Genomic DNA, 22,561 nt, shown 5'->3' with positions numbered 1-22,561 from the left:
TGGTCGATGTTTCTAGCTCTCTATCTCTCTCCCTTCCTCTCTGTAAAAAATCAATAAAATATATATTAAAAAAAAAAAAAAAAAAAAAGGATATGTACCTCAGTTGCAGGCTAGACCCTTGGCCCCAGACAAGGAGCAAACATGAGGCAACCAATGGGTGTGTCTCCCACAGAGATGCTTCTCTCTCTCTGTCTCTCTCTCTCTCTCCCTCTCTACTAAAAATCAATGGGAAAAATACAATTATTACTTATTGTAATAATTATACAATTATCCAGTTTTGCTCAGTGGATAGAGCGTAGGCCTGCAGACTGAAGAGTCCCAGGTTTGATTCCGGTCAAGGGCACATGCCTGGGTTGTGGGCTTGATCCCCAATGGGGCGTGTGCAGGAGGCAGCCAGTCAATGATTCTCTCTCATTGATTCTCTCTCATTACTGATGTTTCTATCTCTTTCTCCCTCTCCCTTCATCTCTGAAATCAATAAAAATATATATTAAAAATAAATGAAATAAAAATCAATGGGAAAAAATATCCCTGGGTGAGGATTAACAAAATAAATAAAAATAAATAAATAATAAGCTAAGGGAAATTTGAAGTCAGTTCTGGAACAGGCCTATAAATCAGTAATCCCTCCCCCTTCATAATAATAAAAACTTACCAAAGGAATATTTGTAGTCACTTATGACTTCCACATATGTCCAAATTTATCAAAATAAATATCAGAAACCAAGTAAAAAATATACAAAAAACCCTGACTTGTAATAGTTTATTGACGAGTATGCTACTATAAAGGCACAAAATTTTACATATGTGGAGGTAGAGGGAACAAATATAAAGGCTATATTCCTATTCAAGAGGTAGACACTGTGTAGTACACAAAAGTAAAACTAACTTTATCCTTATCTTTGAAAAGAATTCGGAAACAATTCAGACACCGATGTAAGATAGAATTCTGGTTACAGATAGGTCTCAATAGGATATGGGTCAAATATAACCCAACCGTGAAATTTTATATCTTGTCAACAATCAAGCACTCATGAACTTAAAAAAAAAAAGACTATAAGTTGACACAGCAAGTTTCCTAAGATTTAATGTATTCATCAATTCAGAGCTCATAAGATTCAACTAGGAGTATGGTTGTAAAAATAGTGAAATTAATCTTTGGAGAATTTGATAGAATAAATGAAGGCACAAGGGCAAAGATAATTTTACTTTATTAGTTAGATTATATCAGGAGCACTGTGCTCAATGCTAGACTTCAAATATGACAAACTGAAATGAGTCCCAGAGGTCTTGAGATATAATAGGTGCTTTGAAACCATTTCATATGAACAAAGTAATTTTTAGCTTGTTATAAAAAAAAGAGCATATGAAACAGTATATTTGAAAATGATAATTTTTATATTATGTTTATCTTACTACAATTAAAAAACACATGGTAAGTGGGAACAAAGGAGAAGACATGAAGGCTTCCTTTGGTTACACTGAAGTGACTGATTAACAACTGAAAAATGAAAAAAAGTTAATAATTACCATTTTGGCATACTGTGCATTCATTGGGTCAGCATACTGAAGCAAGGCTTGAAACTGATTATTCTTTGTAAAGGTGATAATTTTCAAGACCGTGCCAAATTTAGAAAATATCTGAAAAAAAGTTCACATTGGGTTAAATCTAAGGAAAAAATTAAACTAACATATCTTTATAAATATAGCTTGATTCATGAATACCATTTTTAATGAAAATAATTTCCTCTGTTAAAATTGTTGGTACCAAAATAACTTAAATCAAACCTAAGATGTTAAAGTTTCAACACCCATGCATGGCTTATAACAGTGCCTAACCCAAAAGGCACTCAAATATTTAATCTACTTTATAGTGTGTCATAAGTGACACAATACTAAAACAGGAGTCTACAATAGAAATTAATATTATAAGATAATGGGGTGAAAAGTATATGAATGGAAGTGAAAGAGTCACATTGATCAACTATTTCACTCTGAGAATTAGCCTCTAACTTTTTGAGATTTTAGAGACAAACTACAAGATGTTCAATAGAGACTGCTCTATTAATTCAAAGCCTCACAGAGTACTCTTCTAAGCACTGGAAAATCAGCAGTGAACAAAACAGAGACAAGAGTCTCGGACCTTACGAGAAAAGACATGATAACTAAGCAAATAAATAACAATGTCCAGTTGTAAAAAAGGTTATGAATTAAAAAATAAAAATAAAAAAAGGAATGAGAGAAAATGAGAATTAAAGTTGGAGACATCCAAGAGTGGTCAAGGAAGGCCCCTCTTAAGTGGTATCAGAGAAGAGGAATAAACAAGAGGGCGGGGAAGGTTTCCTGACAGATCTCTGGTTATCAATGCTCTCACAATACTATTCTACTTCACCAAAACAAAGGTTCATGGCCAAGGTCACTACATCGCACCCTCTGATGTCCCATTTTAAATGTGGATCTTAATGACCCAGGCACTTGTCATTATAAGAATAAAAAGGTAGTATTCCCTAAATTGGTAAAAATTTTCCATTATCAAATATTATGTCTTGAGTATTGTTAATAGGGCAAATGGCTCTGCTTCCTAATTATCAGAAAGAATATTCTTAAGCAGAGGCAACAAAAGAAAAAAATAGACAAATTCGACTACATCACAATTAAAAACCATTGATGTCTCCTATACATTGTTTTCTTTTGGACTTTAAAATGAGACTAAAGAAATACTGAAGCTAAAATTCTGATAAAATTAATCTTCAGGGTGATATTTATACAGGTAGAACTTGCCAGAAACTAAAAATGTTCACTAGTATTCATATAAAATGTATATTCATCTTAGAACTTTAAAAAATATCAGGCACACCGAACACAACTTGTTTGTAATCGTTTTTGTAGCTAACAAAATAGTAAGAACCAGAATTTTATATTACTAGTATTAATTTTTTATTTAATATCTTAATAATTGATTTTGCAAGTTATTTATCTTTATTCTGCAATTCAGAAAGATCAGTCCTTTATCCTAGGCCAGTGGTCTGCAAACACATTAGTCAACAGAGCCAAATATCAACAGTACGATTGAAATTTCTTTTGAGAGCCAAATTTTTTAAACTTAAACTATATATGTAGGTACATTGTTATTAACTTAATGAGGGTACTCCTAAGCTGGCCTTTGCTAAAAACTCAAGGGGCCAAAGAGCCACTGTCCTAGGTGATGCCAAACAATCCAATGGCCTTAAATGACCACCCATAAGCTGATGCTCCAGCCCAGAGTTCTTATGCCAATGTAGGTTTATTTGCCAAATTTCTATTCAGTATCTCCTGCTTCAATGTTTAATAGATCTATTAAACTTAACATGTCCAAAAACACACTCTTGATTCCTGCCCTACCTTCCACCCGTCCCCAATTTTTATTCCCCTCAGTCTTTACTATTTTAATATACGATAGCTCTACTTTACCATTTCACAGATGAAATCTGAAAGACATTCTTGATACTCTCTTTCTCTTCAAAACCTACACCTACTCAACCCATCAGCAAATCCTTCCAAATATATCCATAATCACTACTTCCAGGGTCCACATCCTTATCCCAGTCTCCACCCTCCCTTACATGATTATGACAAGAGCCTTCACTTATGCCTACAGCTTAATCATTTTTTTAAAAATCTTTACTGTTGAAAGTATTATATATGTCCCCCTTTTTTTTTTCATTGACGCCTTTCACCCAGCTCCCACCCCATCCCCAGGCCTTCACTGTTTTATTGTCTGAAGTCTTATAACAGCAACGAGACTGATTCTGTTAAAACATAAATGTGCCCCAAAATCCTCCAATGGTTTTCCATCTTCCTTACATGTAAGATAAAAAAGGTTTTATTTATGTAATTTGGCTCCTAACTGCTTCTCTGACCCTCTTAGTTACTACATTCCTACTTTATTATAGTCCACTGACATAGCCTTATTTCTGATATTTGAACACAGTAAGCACACCTTCATGTTCAAGACTTCGCTCTTGCTGCTTTTTCTGATTGGATGATCATTCTACCACGTACACACAACTTACACCTTAACATCCTTCAAGCCTCTGCTCAAATGTCATTTTGGTAACATCTTTCTTAATGTCCATAATCTGAAATGGCACCATTCCCATCTCAATCCCCTTTGCCATGAGCTAGCTAAAGGAATAACCACAAGCTTCTACAGATATTAGAGAGCAGTTTAGTTAATGATAACTCTTCAGCAAAGAATATAAAACAATCCTCTAATTAATTATAACAGGTGCAAGCAACTCCACACTTCCATGTATGATCCCATCTCAATATTTATTGCATTATGCGATTACTTATGAAATTACATCTTACCCACAAGACTATAAAAGCAAGGATCATTTCCTTACAGTGAAATTTACTAACATCTGATAATTACAGATAAAATTTCTTGAGCACTTAATATGTAGCAGGCACTGTTCTAAGTGCTTTAAGTGCATTAACTCATATAAACCTCACAATGAAGGTATGAAAAACCATCTTAATTCATCTCCATTATATACTAGTAAATAAGTAAAAGTCATAGATGAGGTAAGTTACTTGCCCAGGATTACAGAGGTAGTAAGTGGAAGAGCCAGGATTCAAACCAGCTCCAAACCCTGTATCCTTAATCCTTAGGTTACACTACACTTTGGTTGGTTAATGAGACAGGATATCAGATGGAGAGGGCTTAGTTAATGTAATTAGAGAAAGACTCTCTGAGGAGGTGAAAATCCAATTATGTAAAATCCAGTTCAGTGACTATCTCAGTGAAGAGTATTCCAAGCTTAAATAATAGAAAACAGAAAAGGACTAAGACAGGGATAAGCTGGAGGGGAGGGAAGATCAATGGACCAAAAGTTAGGGTGCTAAATAAGCAGAGAAGTGTTAGAAAAGGGGTTAAAGAGATGGGGAGAGGTCTGCATGTGGGGACCTAAGGACCTTGGTAAAGAGTTTGTTTTGATTTCAACAACAATGGGAAGGAGCATGAAACAAGGGAGTGCTGTAACTGAAGGTTGCGAGTCCGACCCTGAAAGTTACTACTGAAGATTCTCAGAAACTACTCTTCACCAGAAGGACCCCATGATCTTTTGGGAGAGAAACAAGGATTGTAACTGCTGTCATGAAGATGATAAATGGAACGACAGGACTGAACCACATGACCCTGGCTAACTCACCGTGACAGATGGCTGTGTTGAGCCACAGGACCAAGAATATCCTTTGAAACACAGTGTACATTAGCAGTAGCTACAGGGTTACAATACCAAAAACAAGCACACACTGCTGATGGATCACAGTGTGCTCAGTACCATTTTGTGGGATAAACAGAAGAGAAGAAAATCCACCAGAACAAAAAAAGCAATCACCTGATCAATTCCGGAACCCTTTCAGGGAACAGAAGTGGCTATGGATAGCTCTGTGAAAGCCCGCCCTAGGTCATGCTTTACAAATGCATATTTAAGAAAATGGTCCTCAGAAAACTATCACAGGGATCACAGTGGGCCTAGTAAATGGTACACTTTGATATTTATATGCATGGCACAGGAACTGCATTAGGAATGTATCCATGCTCTATCACCAGTTAGCACAGTGACTGTGGAAACCTAGCATAACTTCTAAAGGAGGCCTCTGTTTTCTTATTTGTAAAATGTGGGAATAGAATAAGAGCATTTCAATTCGTAAATATACATACACATACATACACCTCTATAACCCTTCACTTTTAGTACAAATACAAAGATCAGAAAAGCAGTTAAATAATCCTGGACTGACCTGGTTCTAGACTGGTAATATATATTGAGATATAAATATGAAAATAGGCAAATAATGTTTTAGTATTTTAATACATGGGTTGACAAGTATAATGAAATCAATATGCAGCTAAAAGGGACAAAACTAACTGAAGTTGTTGGACTAGATGCCAAATATTTATGTATACAGATTACCAAATAACTACATGTTAAATTTAATACTGCATGTTAATCCTTAGGCTATACTATGCACTACACTTTGGTTGGTTATTAAAAATATAACAAGCATGCAAAATACTCTGGACTTCATATTAGAAGGCTTGAGTTCTAATTGGCTCTTCAATTACTCTACAATGCGTCAAGTATCTGAGTTTCAGTTTTATTCACTATAAAATTATACAACAAGGTGACCTCCCAATCTTTAAATTCTATATATGCATAGTAGGCCAAAAGACGGTAGAATGACTTTTATCAAGACAGGTTAGGCATATTACTGGGTTGTCAATGAAAGCTACATTGGGCATCAGTCAGCACTTAACACGCTACTTCCATGTTACATGTAAAAGAGTTGTTGTATACCTTCCTTTCAGAGTTTTTAAAAGAAAAATACTCAAATGTAAAGAGTCAACAGGAATAAGTTAGTTATTTTCTATCCCAATCTTACTTTCTCAGGAATAACTACTACCAGTGCTTTTTATAGATTCTATACTTTACTCATTTTCATGCTTAGATATTAAAAAAAAGAAAAGAAAAAAAAAGAATGTCTTACACATCTTTTAAAATCAAGTATTTAAGTTAGGAAACGGGGTATCAAAATTATCTCGAATTGATATTACTTCTTGAATGAAACAGGGTAAAGTTTTTTAAAATTTAAAGAAATACATCAGACAAAACTAGCAACCCAAAAAAACTAAAGATATAAAACATCTAAAGTTACAGAGGACACATTTGACTCTGCTTTCTGAAGAAGGTCCTTCCTTACCTGGTGAAGAACTTCCAGGGTCACAGGGTAAAAGAGGTTTTCAATAATTATCCGGAGCACAGGGCTCTGCCCGGGTAGCATTGTGCCTTCACTGCTGGGAGCTCCAGGAAGGGCCAGGCTTCCTGACTGGATAGCACTGACAGCCTGCAGTGCCGCTTGGGCTCGCTATAAAACAATCCAAAATGAGAACTTTAATTACATAGAAGCATACATGAATCCTAAAAAATTAGTTGATGTAAAGTGAATCTGATGATAAAAAAACTATGACACAGAATGTTCTGCAACACTCTCTCTAGAATGGTTACACTAATTATAAATAAAGGAAATAGCAGCGGTATGAAACCAACAGATTTTTATTGAGGCATGGGAGAGAAAATGTAGTTCATGTAAAATTTAAACATGCTTAGATTCTGTGAAGGCATTGTGAAATTGAGATGGAAATGAGTATACATAAAAATGCAGAGATTAAAAAAAAAAAAAAAGCAGAGGTTTTAAGTGTCCAGTTTGATGAATTTTTAGAGAAAAATCTTCCCATGGCCACCTCTTTGTGGATTTATAAACTTCCACACACAGGGTAAAGAAAAACTGTCTATACAATAATTGACTGCTATTACACAACGATTTCTCAAATGCTGTACCTTAAAATATGACAATTTTTTTAGCTATAATTTTAATTTAAGTCAAGGGACAAAAAATACTTGATATTCACCTGACCCTTTGGCAAGTATGTCCATAAACTAGAAAAGAAGTTATATGCATGTTTTGGAATATCTTGATTCAGAAAACAAAAGGGAATGAAACAGTTAATTTATCAGTTTCCCAAATCTGTCAAAATAAAAGTTATCTAATACATTTTATATATGCAAACAGGTACCTTGAATTTTGAATTCAGCTTTGATATAGAACTTTGAATAAAAGAAAAATTATTGTATTTTATGAAACATCAATGCATAAAAACTGCACAAAATTAGCAAAATAGAAAGGATATTGGGAAGAAATCAAGGCTATCGAAGAATAAACTAGGTCATTTGGGCTGGCTTTGGTTGCCAAGCAACTGGGATTTCTCACTGTTTCCCTTTAGAATAATCCATCTTTAAGAGTCTTAATAAATTGTTTATTTCTTCTTCAAGACATACTAATATATTTAGGAATCACACTAATGAGAAAATTTACATAAAGGAAAATTAAAAGATCTACTCAAAGCCAGTAAACAAAATATAATTTCCTCTTTAAAGGATCAGTGAGCAATAGAAATACATTAATTATCTTTAAATTAATCTATAAAATAAAATTCAATTCCAATTGTGTGTTTGGGGGTATAAGTTACCAAAATAATTCTAATATATTTGGAGAAATAAAATATATTAAGTTAAATAACAAAGGTGGAACTGGTCACTGGGAGTAAAATAAAGATTAAAACCTAACCCTTACTCCACACTCCAAAAAATACTTAATAAAATAAAGATTTATATATTAAAATACAAACAACTAAAATGTAAAAGTAGGAAAATTTTTAAAATTTTACTTAGCTAAGTCTTTATGAGTATGGTATCAAAATCAGGATCTTTAATACAATCTTAAGAGATAGGGGAAGGGGAACATCTTCTGGAGATGGATGTTGGTGATAGGTTGCAAGATGTGAATGTACTTAATATCCACTGAACTGCATACTTTAAAATGGTTAAAATGGTGAATTTTACATTATATACATTTTACTGCAATTTTTAAAATGGGGGTTTTGGAAACCCACATTAACAGAAATTGCTATAAATATTTTACGAGTAACCAAACAAAAATCAGTAAACAATAAGGTATAATTTCTTGTCTATCATATTAACAAAGACAAGAAAATTGCTCATACATTATCAGTCACATCCCAAGTGGGGGCATAATCTTTACAGAAAGCAATAATACAAGATATATCAAAATATAAAATAAGCTTATGCTCAGTCCCGGCAATTTCATTGCCAGAAATACAAACTAATATGATAATGTTGCAAGTGTGCTAAGATATATATTGTAAGAATGTTACTATAGTATTATTTGTAAAAGCATAAAATTGGAAACAATCTCAATGTCTGTAATAAACTAGATAGCCCAGTCAGTGTGGCTCAATGGTAGACCCAGGAGGCAATTCCTGTTCAGGACATTCTCCAGGTTGAGGGCTCGATCCCCAGTAGGGGGCATGCAGAAAGCAGCCGATCAATTGATGTTTTTCTCTCTCCCTTTCCCTTCCCTTCCTCTCTCTGTAAAAATCAATAAAAACATATTTGGGGGAAAAGAAGAAGCAGGATAAGTTATGTCCTATAGAAGGGAATACTATGCAGTCATTTAAAAATTATAAAGTAATTCTATAATTGTTCTCATGGAAGAATGTCTGACATATTATAGTAGAAAATAATAGCTTTCAAAACATTTGAGTCCCAGTTTTGTAAAATTACATTCAGAGACAATAACATACATGAATAAAGATGGGGCACACACAAGAATGTTAGAAAAGTGCTAGTTATTTCTGAGTAACTAAATTCCAGTAACTAATACTCCAGGCTATTGACTTAATAATATCTATATTTATATATATAGGTTAGTATCTCTTAGAACAAATTAAGGATTGTATATAGGAAATATCAGTTTTTAGTAATGTGGAAAACTATAATTTAAATCCAACAGCTTACATTATAAATAACTTTCCACACAGAATCAAGAACTAGGGTTCTTTTTGCCTAGAGCAAAAGCATAAGGGCCAAACATTATGCACGTGACATAATAAAAAACCTTGAAATTACTATTTTAATTACTTAAAAATCAACTTGGAGAGACACAAAAGATTCAACATGAACTACAACAAAATAAAAAGTGGAAAATGTTGATATTCTACAATGCACATTCATCTTGAAGTCATAAACCATTTACTAAACGTATATATACAAATTCTCATTAACATCTTAAATTCAGTTTACATAACATCACAACAGAAACATCACTCAACTTCTCAATGCCTTTGTTATATATTCTGTAAAAGAAAGGATTGACTTCTAAAATTCCATTAGATATGAGATTTTAAGAGATACATAACAATTTTTTCCTTTTTTTCTCATAAAAACAGTTTCATGAGAAAACTAAATATCTGCCACTTTTAACACTATAACTTTAAACTTCAAACATGGCTTCACTTTCTTATGTTTAAGCTAAGATAGATTAAAAAGTACATTTTTGTTTTTCCTCTGAAACAGAAAATTAATCTTAAGCTATTAAACCATATGTGCTTATAGCTATTTTTAAAAATGCCTTTAATACTTACAGCTTGATTAGGTAGATTGTCAGTCTTAAGTTCTCTGTGATTGGAATACTGGATAAAGATAGGCTGGCTTCGAAGATGAGGGGTCACAGGAGTGTAATAGTTCACCATGGTAATAGCAGCTTCCTCAGAAGCCATTTCTAAGAAAGCCTGCAATAAACACAAGAAGATAAAGTGAAAGCTCACGGCTTCTGAAAGATAGCTAAGAACTATTTTGTCATTCTAGCTTGCTCTAAACTCATGCATTGTCAACCTAAATAAAATTATATACATAGACAATAATACATCTGAATAAAGAAGGGACACACACCAAAATGTTTTTAGCAAAATGTTCGTTAGTTATCTCTGGGTAACTAAGTTGTTCTACACGCAGACTAGGTATCCTGTAGTTACCAATCCATCTCTGCCCCTCACACATACGCAGCCCCACCTTGTATCAATCAAAGCCACTCACCACAAAGCAAGGACCAGGCCAAAAATACAAAAGTAAATAAGTAACTCATATATATATATATATATATATGTGCATATATATAGTAATTGTATATTTATTCTCATGAAAGAAGGGAATGGAAAGATTTTTTTTTCTTTTGCTTCAATGTGATGAAGAGAATGAAAAGACTTTTGATTCAATGTGTATTGCTGATAATAACTGGGAACATATTTGAAAAGCTAAATTCAGTAAAGGATTTGGGATTGAGAAATTGCCAGTTGATTAGATGATTTATGTAGCTTTGTTGTTTTTTCTTATTTTTGTTTCTCCTAAATCCAGAAGTAATTAAAAAGGTAAAAGTAAATGTGTGGACTGGTGAGTGTGGCTCAGTGGTTGAGCATTGGCCTCTGTACCAGGAGGTCTTGGAACATGCCCAGGTTGGCTCATTCGCCAGTAGGGGGTATGCAGAAGGCAGGTGATCAATGATTCACTCTCATAGTTGATGTTTCTACCGTTCTCTCCCTTTCTCTTCCTTTTTGAAATTAGACATGGCTATGTTGACTCTTTTCAAACCATGCAAACTTTGTATTCTCAACAAAGGCAGCTGTGTTAAAATAAAGATCTAAGTACATGTACTATCTCCAAATTTTTTTTTTAATGTGTGCATCACCACTACAAACGGATACTTTTAGGAGTTGAGTTTAGTTCTTTCCTAAAACATTCTCAGAGATGGGGCATGACAATCTATTTTTCTTTACCCTTTTACTAAACAGTTTATGAATACAATTAAATAGAGCATTCAGGTGTATAGGGTCAACTGTCCAAATTCCCATAGTAAGTCAAGTCATTCAAGCAAAATTTTTAAAATCTGTAATCATTGTACTAATAAATATTTGCAGAGTAACATAGAATGAATTAAGATGGAAGACACACCTTGGTAATTATATCTTATTCTATATATGGCTTCTTCTGGCTATAAGGACCCCTGTAACTTGTATGACAAAGTAAAACCTGCCACCTATCTTAATGGTTCATTAGGAAAATAAAATATAGACATATACTAACCACTCTGAACCCTCAGAACCACCGTACGAACATCTTAAACTTAAAATGCATTTTATTTATTTAAAAAATATTTTATTGATTTTTTACAGAGAGGAAGGGAAAGGTATAGAGAGCTAGAAACATCAATCAGCTGCTTCCTGCACACCCCACATTGGGAATGTGTCTGCAACCAAGGTACATGACCTTGACTGAAATCGGACCTGGGACCCTTCAGTCCGCAGGCTGACGCTCTATCTACTGAGCCGAATCGGTTTCAGCTTAAAATACATTTTAAATCAATGCAAATTTCTAGTTAGACAACTCAATTAATTTTTACTACAATAAAGCATTTAATTAGCAATTCAAATTATATATAAAACAGTTATAATTTATTTATAAAATACGTATTTAACAACAAAATTTATTGAACACAGGAAATGGCAAGTATCTATAGATTTAACTTTGTTACTTACTTGGCAAGTGTTTCCATTTGGCAAATATTCCAGGCTATTGACTTAATAAATGTTAAATATTATGCTTGACTGAATTAATCAAATGTCACAACTGAATTGATTAAATGAACTAAAAACATTCTATTAAATAGTAATGCTAGCTACACAACAGTGGATCAAATACCATTAATTAACTGATCCACAATAAACAAATAAAATTCCTCCATCTTCAAGAAATAAAATAGACTTTGAGTCATTTATGCCATCTAAAAGGTATAAAAATCCACAATACACTTTAAATCCACTATCCAGTTGTATCAGTAATATACTTTTTCTAATATTTCTAAAAAAAAAAAAAGGATAAAATTATCAAGGTAAAAATAGCTATGGCAGTATCTCCTATCTTGTTTGTAATCATCTTTTCCACAAAAAAAAACTGTACAAACTGTAGTCTTTTAATAATATTCGCTATATGGGGGAGAAGGTGTTTTCTACCAACTCTTTGCTACATATTAAGAATTAACCCAATGTTTAACACCAGTCACACAAAGGAAAAACTAAACAATGTATTTGGAATAATAATAATTCTTGTCATAAGAAGTTTTTTCCTGAAAGCATATAAAACCTAAGAATTCATATTTAAAAACATGTTTCAACATGTTGTCCAGTAAAAGTTTCATTTCTGTTTTTCTAAAGTATCCAGTCAAAAGGATAAATTTTCATAATATGAATGAAAAGAAAATCAAGTTACTACCCACAGAAAGACCGGTGAAAATAATACCCTTTATGCCCTCAACACCCTACTTCCAAGTACCATGGGAAAGATCACGTGTAAAAGTAGTTCTAGTGACTCACATCTGAATCTCCTGCTAAAGTATACCACCGACAAGATGTTTCTCACATAGTACTTATAAACAGAAAACAAGCAATCAACGTAAGTCAATTAGCACTACTAACCCCAGAACCAACAGTTACGACAGAGGAAAGTATGTGTTGCCTGCTGCCTCTCGCAGCCATCTGACATAATATACAGGATATACTACTGAAATGTGATACATGGCTGTTAGACATCTCACAACCATTAGACATGGCCATGTTGGCTCTTTTCAAACCATGCAAACCTAGTATTCTCAACAAAGGCAACTATGTTAAAATAAAGATCTAAGTACATGTACTACCTCCAAGAGGTCTATGTATGTAGACACAACAAGGACTACCACCTTATTTAACTTCTACAGATCTTAATAATCTTATCCGCATTAAAAAGGCATGTTAGTTTATAGCTTACTAAAAGGTATGGGCATAATTCAGACATCATCATCCAGCCTCTAGCAAGTCTACTGCTAATCAAGTTACTTATTTATAAATACATTTAAAATGAGCTTCTTAGCCCTAACTGGTTTGGCTCAGAGGATAGAGTGTCAGCTTGCGGACTCAAGGGTCCCAGGTTTGATTATGGTCAAGGGCATGTACCTTGGTTGCAGGTACACCCCCAGTAGGGGGAGTGCAGGAGGCAGCTGATTGATGTTTCTCTCTCATCGATGTTTCTAGCTCTCTATCCCTCTCCCTTCCTCTTTGTAAAAATAAAAATAAAAAAATAAAAATCAATAAAATATATTTAAAAATAAATAAAATGTGTTTCAAAAACTTATTCATGAGAATTGTGAGAAACATAGAGACATATCCCAATGTACTACACAATGTCTAGGGCCTAACTCAATTTGTTGTTCTCTTCTTTGTAACAATGCTCAATGTAAAAGAGAGCTAGGAGAAAACTAAAAAATTCATCCCAGTGCCATCTGACATGGAACAAGAAAGCAAGCAATCAATATGACATGTATTATATTTTTTGTCATGATCACCACAAAAAGCATATTCATCTTAAGAAAAACCTATTAACTTCTGAAATTACCAAAGAAGCTACTTATTAATTCTATAACTAAAATAGTATAAATAGTTCTATACAGATTTTGGAAAACTTATATGTCCTGCAATTTGCCAAATGAGGTATAATTTATATCTTCTGTTTTTCTGTTGGGGTCTTTTGGTAATCAGGATATTTTCATAAGCCATTTTGAAACTAAAAATATAATTTTTTTTTATTAAGAGGAAAGAAAAACAGTCAATGTTAACATTTTTGTCTGTTGTTTCTTGTCACATACACCCAAAATTATAATTTAAAAACTACTTTATGTAAATAGGATGAAATTTAGAAAATGCAATTTAGAAAAGTTCAAAAAAATAAAAATCATCTTTAACATTAATACCCAGAACTATAACGATGGATCAATCTTTAAACATTACATACCTGGCTTTTTCCTTTCAACATCAAAAGATTAGTTACTTTGCCAAATGGTAACCCTAATGATATGACCTCTGCTTCGGTGACATCATTTGGAATTTTGCGAAGATGGAGAACACGGGAAGGCGAACAGGGAGGTCTATCTCCTTTAAATTTCTTGTTGTCATTCCCATTAGCTAAAAAATAAGATTTAAAAAAAAAATTTACTGAAACTAATTTGGGTTAACAGACTATATTAATACTGATCCTCCAAGAGCTTCATTTTTTTGAAATTTTGGGGGTAATGGGACAGATGGGTAAAAGGAAAGAAGGACCATTAATCTTTTGGTGAAGAGGTTTTTAGGTTATATAAAATCTTTAAAAATGTAAGCATATTTAACCTCAAGGAAATTACTGGGTAAGTTTAATTACATATTTAGAAGCACCAAATACCTCTAAATAATCAACTATTTGTTGTGAATAGAGAACATTTATAATGTCCTTACAGTATTTTAAAATATGTTTTTCTAATTTGTTCTGTTGCTAAATAAGTAAGAATAATAGCTTTTAGGGAACACTATAACAAACATTTTATATTTATTACACCCTAAGGGGACTTGTATTTGAGTTGTATGCTTATGAAAATTAAGTCTATTTCTTAGAGGTTATATATATTTTAAAGTTATTTTTTTTAGGCTAAATTGTGGTTTCTGAGGATAATCTTAGTCCTTATTATATAACAGTAGTTCTTAACATAGGCATGATCACCTTGCTAAAAATGCAAATTTTCAGCTCTACTCTACTCTATACAGGCGGGACCCAGCAACCTGTGCCTTAACAAGTTCTCCAGATGATTCTGATGCAACCTTAAAGTTTGACAATCACTGCTGTGAAATAAAGAAATTATCCCAGTTCACAGACAAATTTCATTTAAATCCTATTATTTTAGCATTGATAATAACTAGACTGACAAGTCTGTAACAAATACTCAAATTTATGTATGTAAGATCCAGAAATGCTCCCCTTCCCCCCAAATATAGCACTGAATAAAACTGAATGCAAATTATCTGAAAGCCAAACGTTTCACTAGTTTTGTGTGTGTTTTTCTTAAATACTAAATACCATACTTAGCACTATTAGAAAGAAAATATCATCTTTCAAAAGGCCTAAAATGATCATTTTCCCAAATACTAATGGAACTTTACAATCAGATGTCTGTGCTCCTAAATAAATGAGTATCACATAAAAATTATGGTAATATTTTATACCCATATTTGTGGCATGGAACTTTACTTGCTTACAGGTGAGTAAGTTGACTTATTAACCAAACCAGCATTTTCTCCCAAATTCTCTATGTTCATGAGTGCAGGCAGCATTCTGCACAGAGCCAAAAGACTAGCAATTCTTAGAATTCTTTGTCTGAGTATAGCAAATGCTTAGGCCAGATTGTGAAAAATAATTGGCAGTCAGATATTGATAATCTGGTTGGCAAAATATTCTTTCTTTTCTCTCTTCTTTCTCATCAATCACCACGAAATAAACTTTCCCTCCAAAATGACTAGTTACATTTTTCATCTTCACTCTCAATGTCACCACTGTCACCAATGTGACCTTCAAACTTGTTCCTTTACTTCTCTAGTCTCATTCCCCTCTTGCCCAGTCTCAGATCCTACATTATCAAGCTAATAAAATAGTGTATCATGTCATCTTCCTGCTCTAAAGACTCTGTCCATTCATTTCTAGTTTTCACACTGTTTTCATTTATACTGCCCTATTTGAATTGACACAGAAAAATATACTCAGTTAAATCTTATTAAATTTAACACATGAAGAGATGGAGGTTCAGAGATGATTTATTTTTGTAAATGGCTAACAGGTGAAAAATGCATTATTCAAACTAAAATTTAAATGTGACCTTTTAAAAATCTTCAACCAAGGATATATTTGTGGCTTTTTAATCAAGTATTGTTTTTTTTCTTCTCCTTAGACAGGAAGGGAGAAACATCCATCAGTTGCCTCCCATATGCATTACAACCATAGTCAAACTCACAACCTAGTATGTGCCCTTACAGGAAATCAAACCTGCCACCTTTTAGTGTATACTGAGCCACCCAACTAGGGCTAAATCTCAATGTATTTGTCTTATCATTCCTAAAAATAAGCAAGGAAATTTACATTATAAATGTAATGCCTCATGGCCTCCGAAGTTCTTCATGAGAAATCTGCCCTTATTCTTACTGAGGATCCCTTGTATGTGACGAGTTGATTCTTTCTTGTTGCTTTCAAGATTCTTTGTCTTTTGAAAGTCTGATTATAATGTGTCTCAGTGTGGGTCTCAATGAGTTAATATTACCTGGAGTTCATTATACTTCTTGGATATTTATACTCAGGTTTTTCATCAAATTCGGGAATGTGATAACTCTGAAAATCAGATTCTTCCCCTTCCACGAGGGTTTCTGGGTTCTGGATTATTTTTATTTATTGTCTCTCTTTTTTTTATTTTTATTATTATTATAGGCTGTCTCTGGGCCAACGATGAGCCTGCTGTGTAAACTAAGGTCTTTTCAGGTTTCACCAGATTGTTTTCCTGTATGACCACTTTCTAATGTTCCCTGTAGATACAGTTAATTTTTTTTAATGTTTGGTCCCCAAAAGGAAATAAACAGGAAAATGAAGTGAGAGAAGGAGAAGAGCACTGGCCCTTTAAATCTCATGGTAGTCAGTTTTGGGAGTAGGGCCTGGCTTGCAACAAAGCAGGAGAGGCAAGAACAATGGTTGCCTGCCTCTTTACAAGTGTGCGATCAGATGAAGCAATCACCTATCAGAGCACAGATCCCCAAAAGTTAAAGGACAAGATCTTTTTTTGACCATCCTAGCTCCCACAAGCTGTTGTAAGCTACTCCTGAAACAGGGGTACAGCTGCCTCCATGCGACTGGGGGTGGGGGACATATAGCAGCTACTGTGCTAAGATCTGAAAATTAACCATAATTTACCTTCCAAGTCTCCCCCCTGAAACTTGCAAGTCTTCAACAGACTCAAGAGTTTAAAATTAGTTACAGATTCAGGCAATGCAATTGCTGTCTAGGTAGGCAGTTAAGATTCCTGATGCTTCTTATTATGCCATCTTCCCAGAATCCTCCCTCAATTATCTTTTAAATTAACTAAAAAAAAAAAAAAAAAAAAAAAAAGGAGGGGGTTGGGGGGAGAAAGTCATGTGTCCACATAATTACTGCTTAGACACAAGTTTCCACCTGGTATCATTTTCCTCAAGTCTGAAGGATTTCCTTTACCATTTCATAAAACGGAAATCCAGAAAGAAAGAGGCAATTAGTCTCCAGCAATGGTCCTCAACTCCAGCTGTACATATTATATATATATATATATATATATATATATATATACACACACACACACATATATATATATATATATATATATATATATATATATATATATATATATATATATGTTACCTAAGAAGCTTTAAAAACAAAACACAGTATCTAGACCCACCCTATCCCCTGCCCCACAGAGATTTTAAAATGGTGTTGGGTAAGACAAGGCATCTGAATTGTCTTCAAAGCTTCTTAAGCTATTTTATTGAGCATCCAGGGTTGAGAACCTGTGATGCATACTTAGACGTAGTGAAACCACAGAACAAAAATAAAGAGAAAAAAAAATTAAGAATAACTACAGAGAATACTACTATCTACAAAATAATAACATAGACTGACAATTGACTTTTCAACAACAGAAGCCAAAAGAGTAAAATAGTACATTCAAAGTGCTGAGAGTAATAACTATCAACCTAGAATTCTAAATAGCTATCATTCAATAGCAATAGTGAAGTGGACATATTTAATCAGTGTCAGAGGTTACCATTTACAGAGCTTTGCTGAAACAGCTACTAAAGAGGATGCACTTCAGGAAAAGAAACAATGTACTTAGGAAATGGGATAAAAAAGAAATTCAAAATATAAAAAACAAAACTGCTGCCGCCTGCTAAAGTCAGATCTCCTACTTCTTTCTTTTCCTAAGTAATCAATCAACCAAGACCAAACAAACTACCTGACCTTAATTTTTAAAATAAGAACAAACATATGGGCCCTATCTTCGATATACTATAACTCTGGGGAGTAAGGGCAGAATATTTTTTAAAGCCCACCGGATCAAAAGGTTTAAGAACTTCATATTCTAGCTTTTCCTTTATTCAGTAGTTCTCAGACTATGGTTCCTCAAATGGCAGTATCACCTTTACCTGGGAACTTGCAGAAATGCAAACTATCAGGACCCATCCTTGATCTAATAAATTAAAAATTCTAGGGATGAACTCAGCAATCAGGCTTTATTGAACTAGGTGATTTGGATGCTAGCTCAAATTTGAGAAAGCTGCTTTAGTCTCATGCCCATATTACGTGGTCCATACTTCTATATGAACAAATCCTATGCTGTTGCTCTTCCTACAAAATCTTTCCATTTAGTCCTCTTAGAGCAGTGGTCGGCAAACTCATTAGTCAACAGAGCCAAATATCAACAGTACAACGATTGAAATTTCTTTTGAGAGTCAGATTTTTTAAACTTAAACTATATAAGTAGGTACATTGTTATTAACTTAATTAGGGTACCCATAAGCTGGCCTTTGCTAAAAACTCAAGGGGCCACAGAGCCGCATGTGGCTCGCAAGCTGCAGTTTGCTGCCCACTGCTCACTATGAGTTTGAGATGCTTCCTCCAGAGCAATATATCATGAATGAACAATTTCCATACATTTTTTATTTCTTCATTCAATTTTCTTTTCATCTTTTGCCTTAAATAAATTTGGTCCACCTCTCTCAGTGTGTCCTCACATAAAGGCTGTTCACTTTCCCAAACTCCATGTAACTTAGGGTCCTGAAATAGAGGTCCACTTGTTCTCTAACTCCCTATAACTACAAAAACATCTAGATAAAAATCTCACTTTTTCTGAGACTCTCCATTCTCCTGGCTTCAGCTGCCAATGTGTATGATATTCACTTCCAAATGTCTCTCACAATGCTGAGACCAGAAGAACCCACTATCTACCTGACACTTCCATCTGGATGTTCCAGAGAAACTCAAACTCAATATATAAAAATGAGAACCTGCTATGTTGTCCAATTCTATCCTTCCTACATTTTCTAATATAGAGTGGCACCACCATCTATTCAACTTTCCAAGTCCAAAACCTGGAAAGCATCAATGCAATCTCTTATTCAAACAGTAATCACTGACAACTATCAATTTCACCTTCTGCAAGTTCTTTAATTCTCTCTGTCACAACTGTTACTGCTACTGTATAAATAGCCTCTTAATGGCTCACTCTCCCTCCAGTGTTACACTTTCCCAACATGTTTTACAGTCTCCAGACTCCAAATTTCAAAAATATTTTTAAATCAAGTGGTATCTTATGGGATGTGAATTGTGTTTCAATTAAAAAATATATATAAATATATATATATTTTATTGATATTATATATATTTCCCATTTTCCTTCCCTTTACCCCCCTTCCCAGGCTCTCCTCTCCCCTCCCCACAAGGTATGTTTCAATTTTTAAAAATCATGTTGTCATCTTAAAATTTTAACACTCCTATTCTAAATCCATCATCAATACTGCAAGAGTTTGATCCTAATACTTCTTTTACTCAATTGTGAAGGGTCACCAACTTATTGATAGTTTTATCACAACTGTGTAGCACACAGAACATCAAACTAAAAAGGAATTATCAAATTAAACCCAAATTAATCCTTAAAATTTACAAAAACTATATAACTGTTTTTTTTAAAAATTTTAACATTAATATGCTTATTGTTTGTATTTTATTTTTTTTGTTTTTATTTTATTTTATTTATTTATTTTTTACAGAGAGGAAGGGAAAGAGATAGAAAGCTAGAAACGTCGATGAGAGAGAAACATCGACCAGCTGCCTCTTGCACACCCCCTACCGGGGATGTGCCCACAACCAACGTACATGCCCTTGACCAGAATCGAACCTGGGACCTTTCAGTCCGCAGACTGACGCTCTATCCACTGAGCCAAACCGGTTTCGGCAAGAACTATATAACTCTTAATTTCATGTATATGAACTTCACTGCAATAAATTTTAGTTTTTGTTATACATAAACTAGGCAGGGGTCCTCAAACTTTTTAAAGTGGGGGCCAGATCACGGTCCCTCAGAGAGCTGGAGGGCCAGACTATATGAACTACTAATTCCTACTGTAACACCTCGGCTGCGCTCACTGCCCAAAAAACCTGGCGGGCCGGATCAGACTCCTCTGCGGGCCGCATGTGGCCCGCGGGCCGTAGTTTGAAGATGCCTGAACTAGAGGCTCAGTGCACGAAATTTGTGCACAAGTAGGGACCCTAGGCCTGGCTGGCAATCAGGGCCAACTGGGGCCTTCCTTTGTTCTGCACCACCCCCTGGTTTTCAGTGCACGTCATAACGAGCAATCAAACTCCTCGTCTCCTGGTTGAACTCCCAAGGGGATACGTTGCATATTAGTCTTTTATATATATAGAAAAGTGGAACTTCAACATGCTTATAAAATGAGCAAAATAAGAACACTATAAAAAAAATTGGAGAAGAAACCCATGGAGAAAAAAGCATTTCAGATTTTGAAGAAAAAAAAAGAAAGAAAGGAAGGAAGGAAGGAAGGAAGGAAGGAAGGAAGGAAGAAAGGAAGAAAGAAAGAAAGGAAACTTACCATATACACCTATAGGAGGACTAGAATTGTTCATGGTAAAAGGTCCGTTAATGATGCCAGAAGAAAGAAGCTCATCAGATCCCCGCTGTAAAGCAAGAGTAATATTCTGTTAATAAAACAAACATCAAATAATGATCCATATTTACTACTAAAAACATAAAAGTCAGTATATTACTTCACTAGAATATCAAGGCATTTAAGAAGTACTTAAGAATTACAAAAACTAAAGGTTGGAAATGTACTTTATAGAAAAGAAAAATTACTGAATATCTACATGACAGTTATTAAAAAACAGAATGGTCATCACATAACTGGAGGCATAATCCTGAACATTTTTTGATTAAACCCAGTCCTCTGACATGCTACATTTGAAGTACCATAAACCATTTTTAGGATTTGCATCCTGACATTGTTTTAGTAGTATATTTTTAATTACACTTAATATACTTAATATACTCTCTCTTTCCACCTCCCTTCCCTTCTCTCTAAAAAATGAATGGAAAAATATCCTTCGGTCAGGATTTACAACAGCAATGACAACTTAGTATATTAAGTTTTTGTAATATATGTGCATGCAAATATTTTGTGCAGCACTCCCTAAGAATTCTGCTTTTAGATACCTTCTTTTTTAGGTTGAACACAAAGATGTAATTTCTTTCTATATATATTGGCCAACTCCTTTTATTCACTGCTTATTTTTTCCACCCATTAATCTTTAAAATTATCTTTAATGTGTACTATTTCTTAAACTACTATTTAAATAAATACTCTATTTTTCAGGTAAGAGTTTTGACCAATTCCAAACCTAAATGGTTGTTGGTGTTGGTGGCATAGTGCTGAGGATAGCTGCCTTCCAAACCTAAATGGTCAATGCCAAAGGAAAAGTCAGACAGACTTTCATTATAACCCTAAATTCTATTACCAAGATTTAAGTTTCCATTTAAGAACAATAATAAATACTATGCACAGCCCTAGCCAGTGTGGCTCAGTGGACAGAACATTGGTCCACAGACTGAAGGGTCCAGGGTTCAGTTTCGGTCAAGGGCATGTACCTCAGATGCAGGCGGCAACCAATAGATGTGTTTCTCTCACATTGATGTTTCTCTCTCTCTTTCCACCTCCCTTCACTTCTCTCTAAAAATCAATGGAAAAATATCCTTAGGTCAGGATTAACAACAACAACAAAAATACTGTGCACAAGTGTAAAAATTAACCTATTTAAAATGTTAGTATTTGCTTAACTTAGTCAATTTTTAAGAACAAATATTTTGGTCTATTAGATGATAAAACTTAATCCCCAAACTACCCTATAAATATTAGAGGAGCAATGGTACCACAACAGATATTTCATGTTTAGAAGTATCATAAGTACCTCTTCTGCAAGGAACAACTTCAGTCTTTGCTGAAGAAAGTCAAACTACTAATGTGTTTGTTTAATAGAAATACAATTATTTAAACAACTTCGGTACTACACGTTTAGAAATTATTCCCTTCGGTTCTTTCACTAGAAGTTTATAGAGACAGCTTGGGACAAGAGAAAGAAATTAAGAAAGCCTGTAAGAAAAATAAAACGGAAACTCGTAA

The 22,561-nt window shown here is 34.0% G+C and overlaps 1 protein-coding gene across 11 annotated transcripts in view; it reads right to left on the bottom strand.

The window, feature by feature from the left end:
- The window catches only part of PTBP3 (polypyrimidine tract binding protein 3), a 53,042-nt gene that overhangs the window by 13,339 nt on the left and 17,142 nt on the right, over positions 1–22,561 (bottom strand). For 3 of the 11 annotated variants that reach the window (XM_045579903.1, XM_045579907.1, XM_045579908.1), the window contains 7 exons: positions 20,978–21,062; positions 19,376–19,459; positions 14,283–14,452; positions 10,049–10,195; positions 9,423–9,470; positions 6,748–6,912; positions 1,531–1,641 (listed from right to left, as the gene is read on the bottom strand). In XM_045579903.1, the coding sequence (XP_045435859.1) occupies positions 1,531–1,641; positions 6,748–6,912; positions 9,423–9,470; positions 10,049–10,195; positions 14,283–14,452; positions 19,376–19,459; positions 20,978–21,062 (810 nt within the window). The remainder of the gene's footprint in view (positions 1–1,530; positions 1,642–6,747; positions 6,913–9,422; positions 9,471–10,048; positions 10,196–14,282; positions 14,453–19,375; positions 19,460–20,977; positions 21,063–22,561) is intronic. The other 8 variants (XM_045579906.1, XM_045579910.1, XM_036433023.2 and 5 more) reach the window with 6 other exon arrangements.

This window comes from Pipistrellus kuhlii, unplaced genomic scaffold, assembly GCF_014108245.1.
Source record: "Pipistrellus kuhlii isolate mPipKuh1 unplaced genomic scaffold, mPipKuh1.p scaffold_m20_p_12, whole genome shotgun sequence".
NCBI classification, from domain to species: Eukaryota; Metazoa; Chordata; class Mammalia; order Chiroptera; family Vespertilionidae; genus Pipistrellus; species Pipistrellus kuhlii.
The sequence above is the reverse complement of the archived record's forward strand: the minus strand, read 5'-3'. Positions and strand labels throughout refer to the sequence as shown.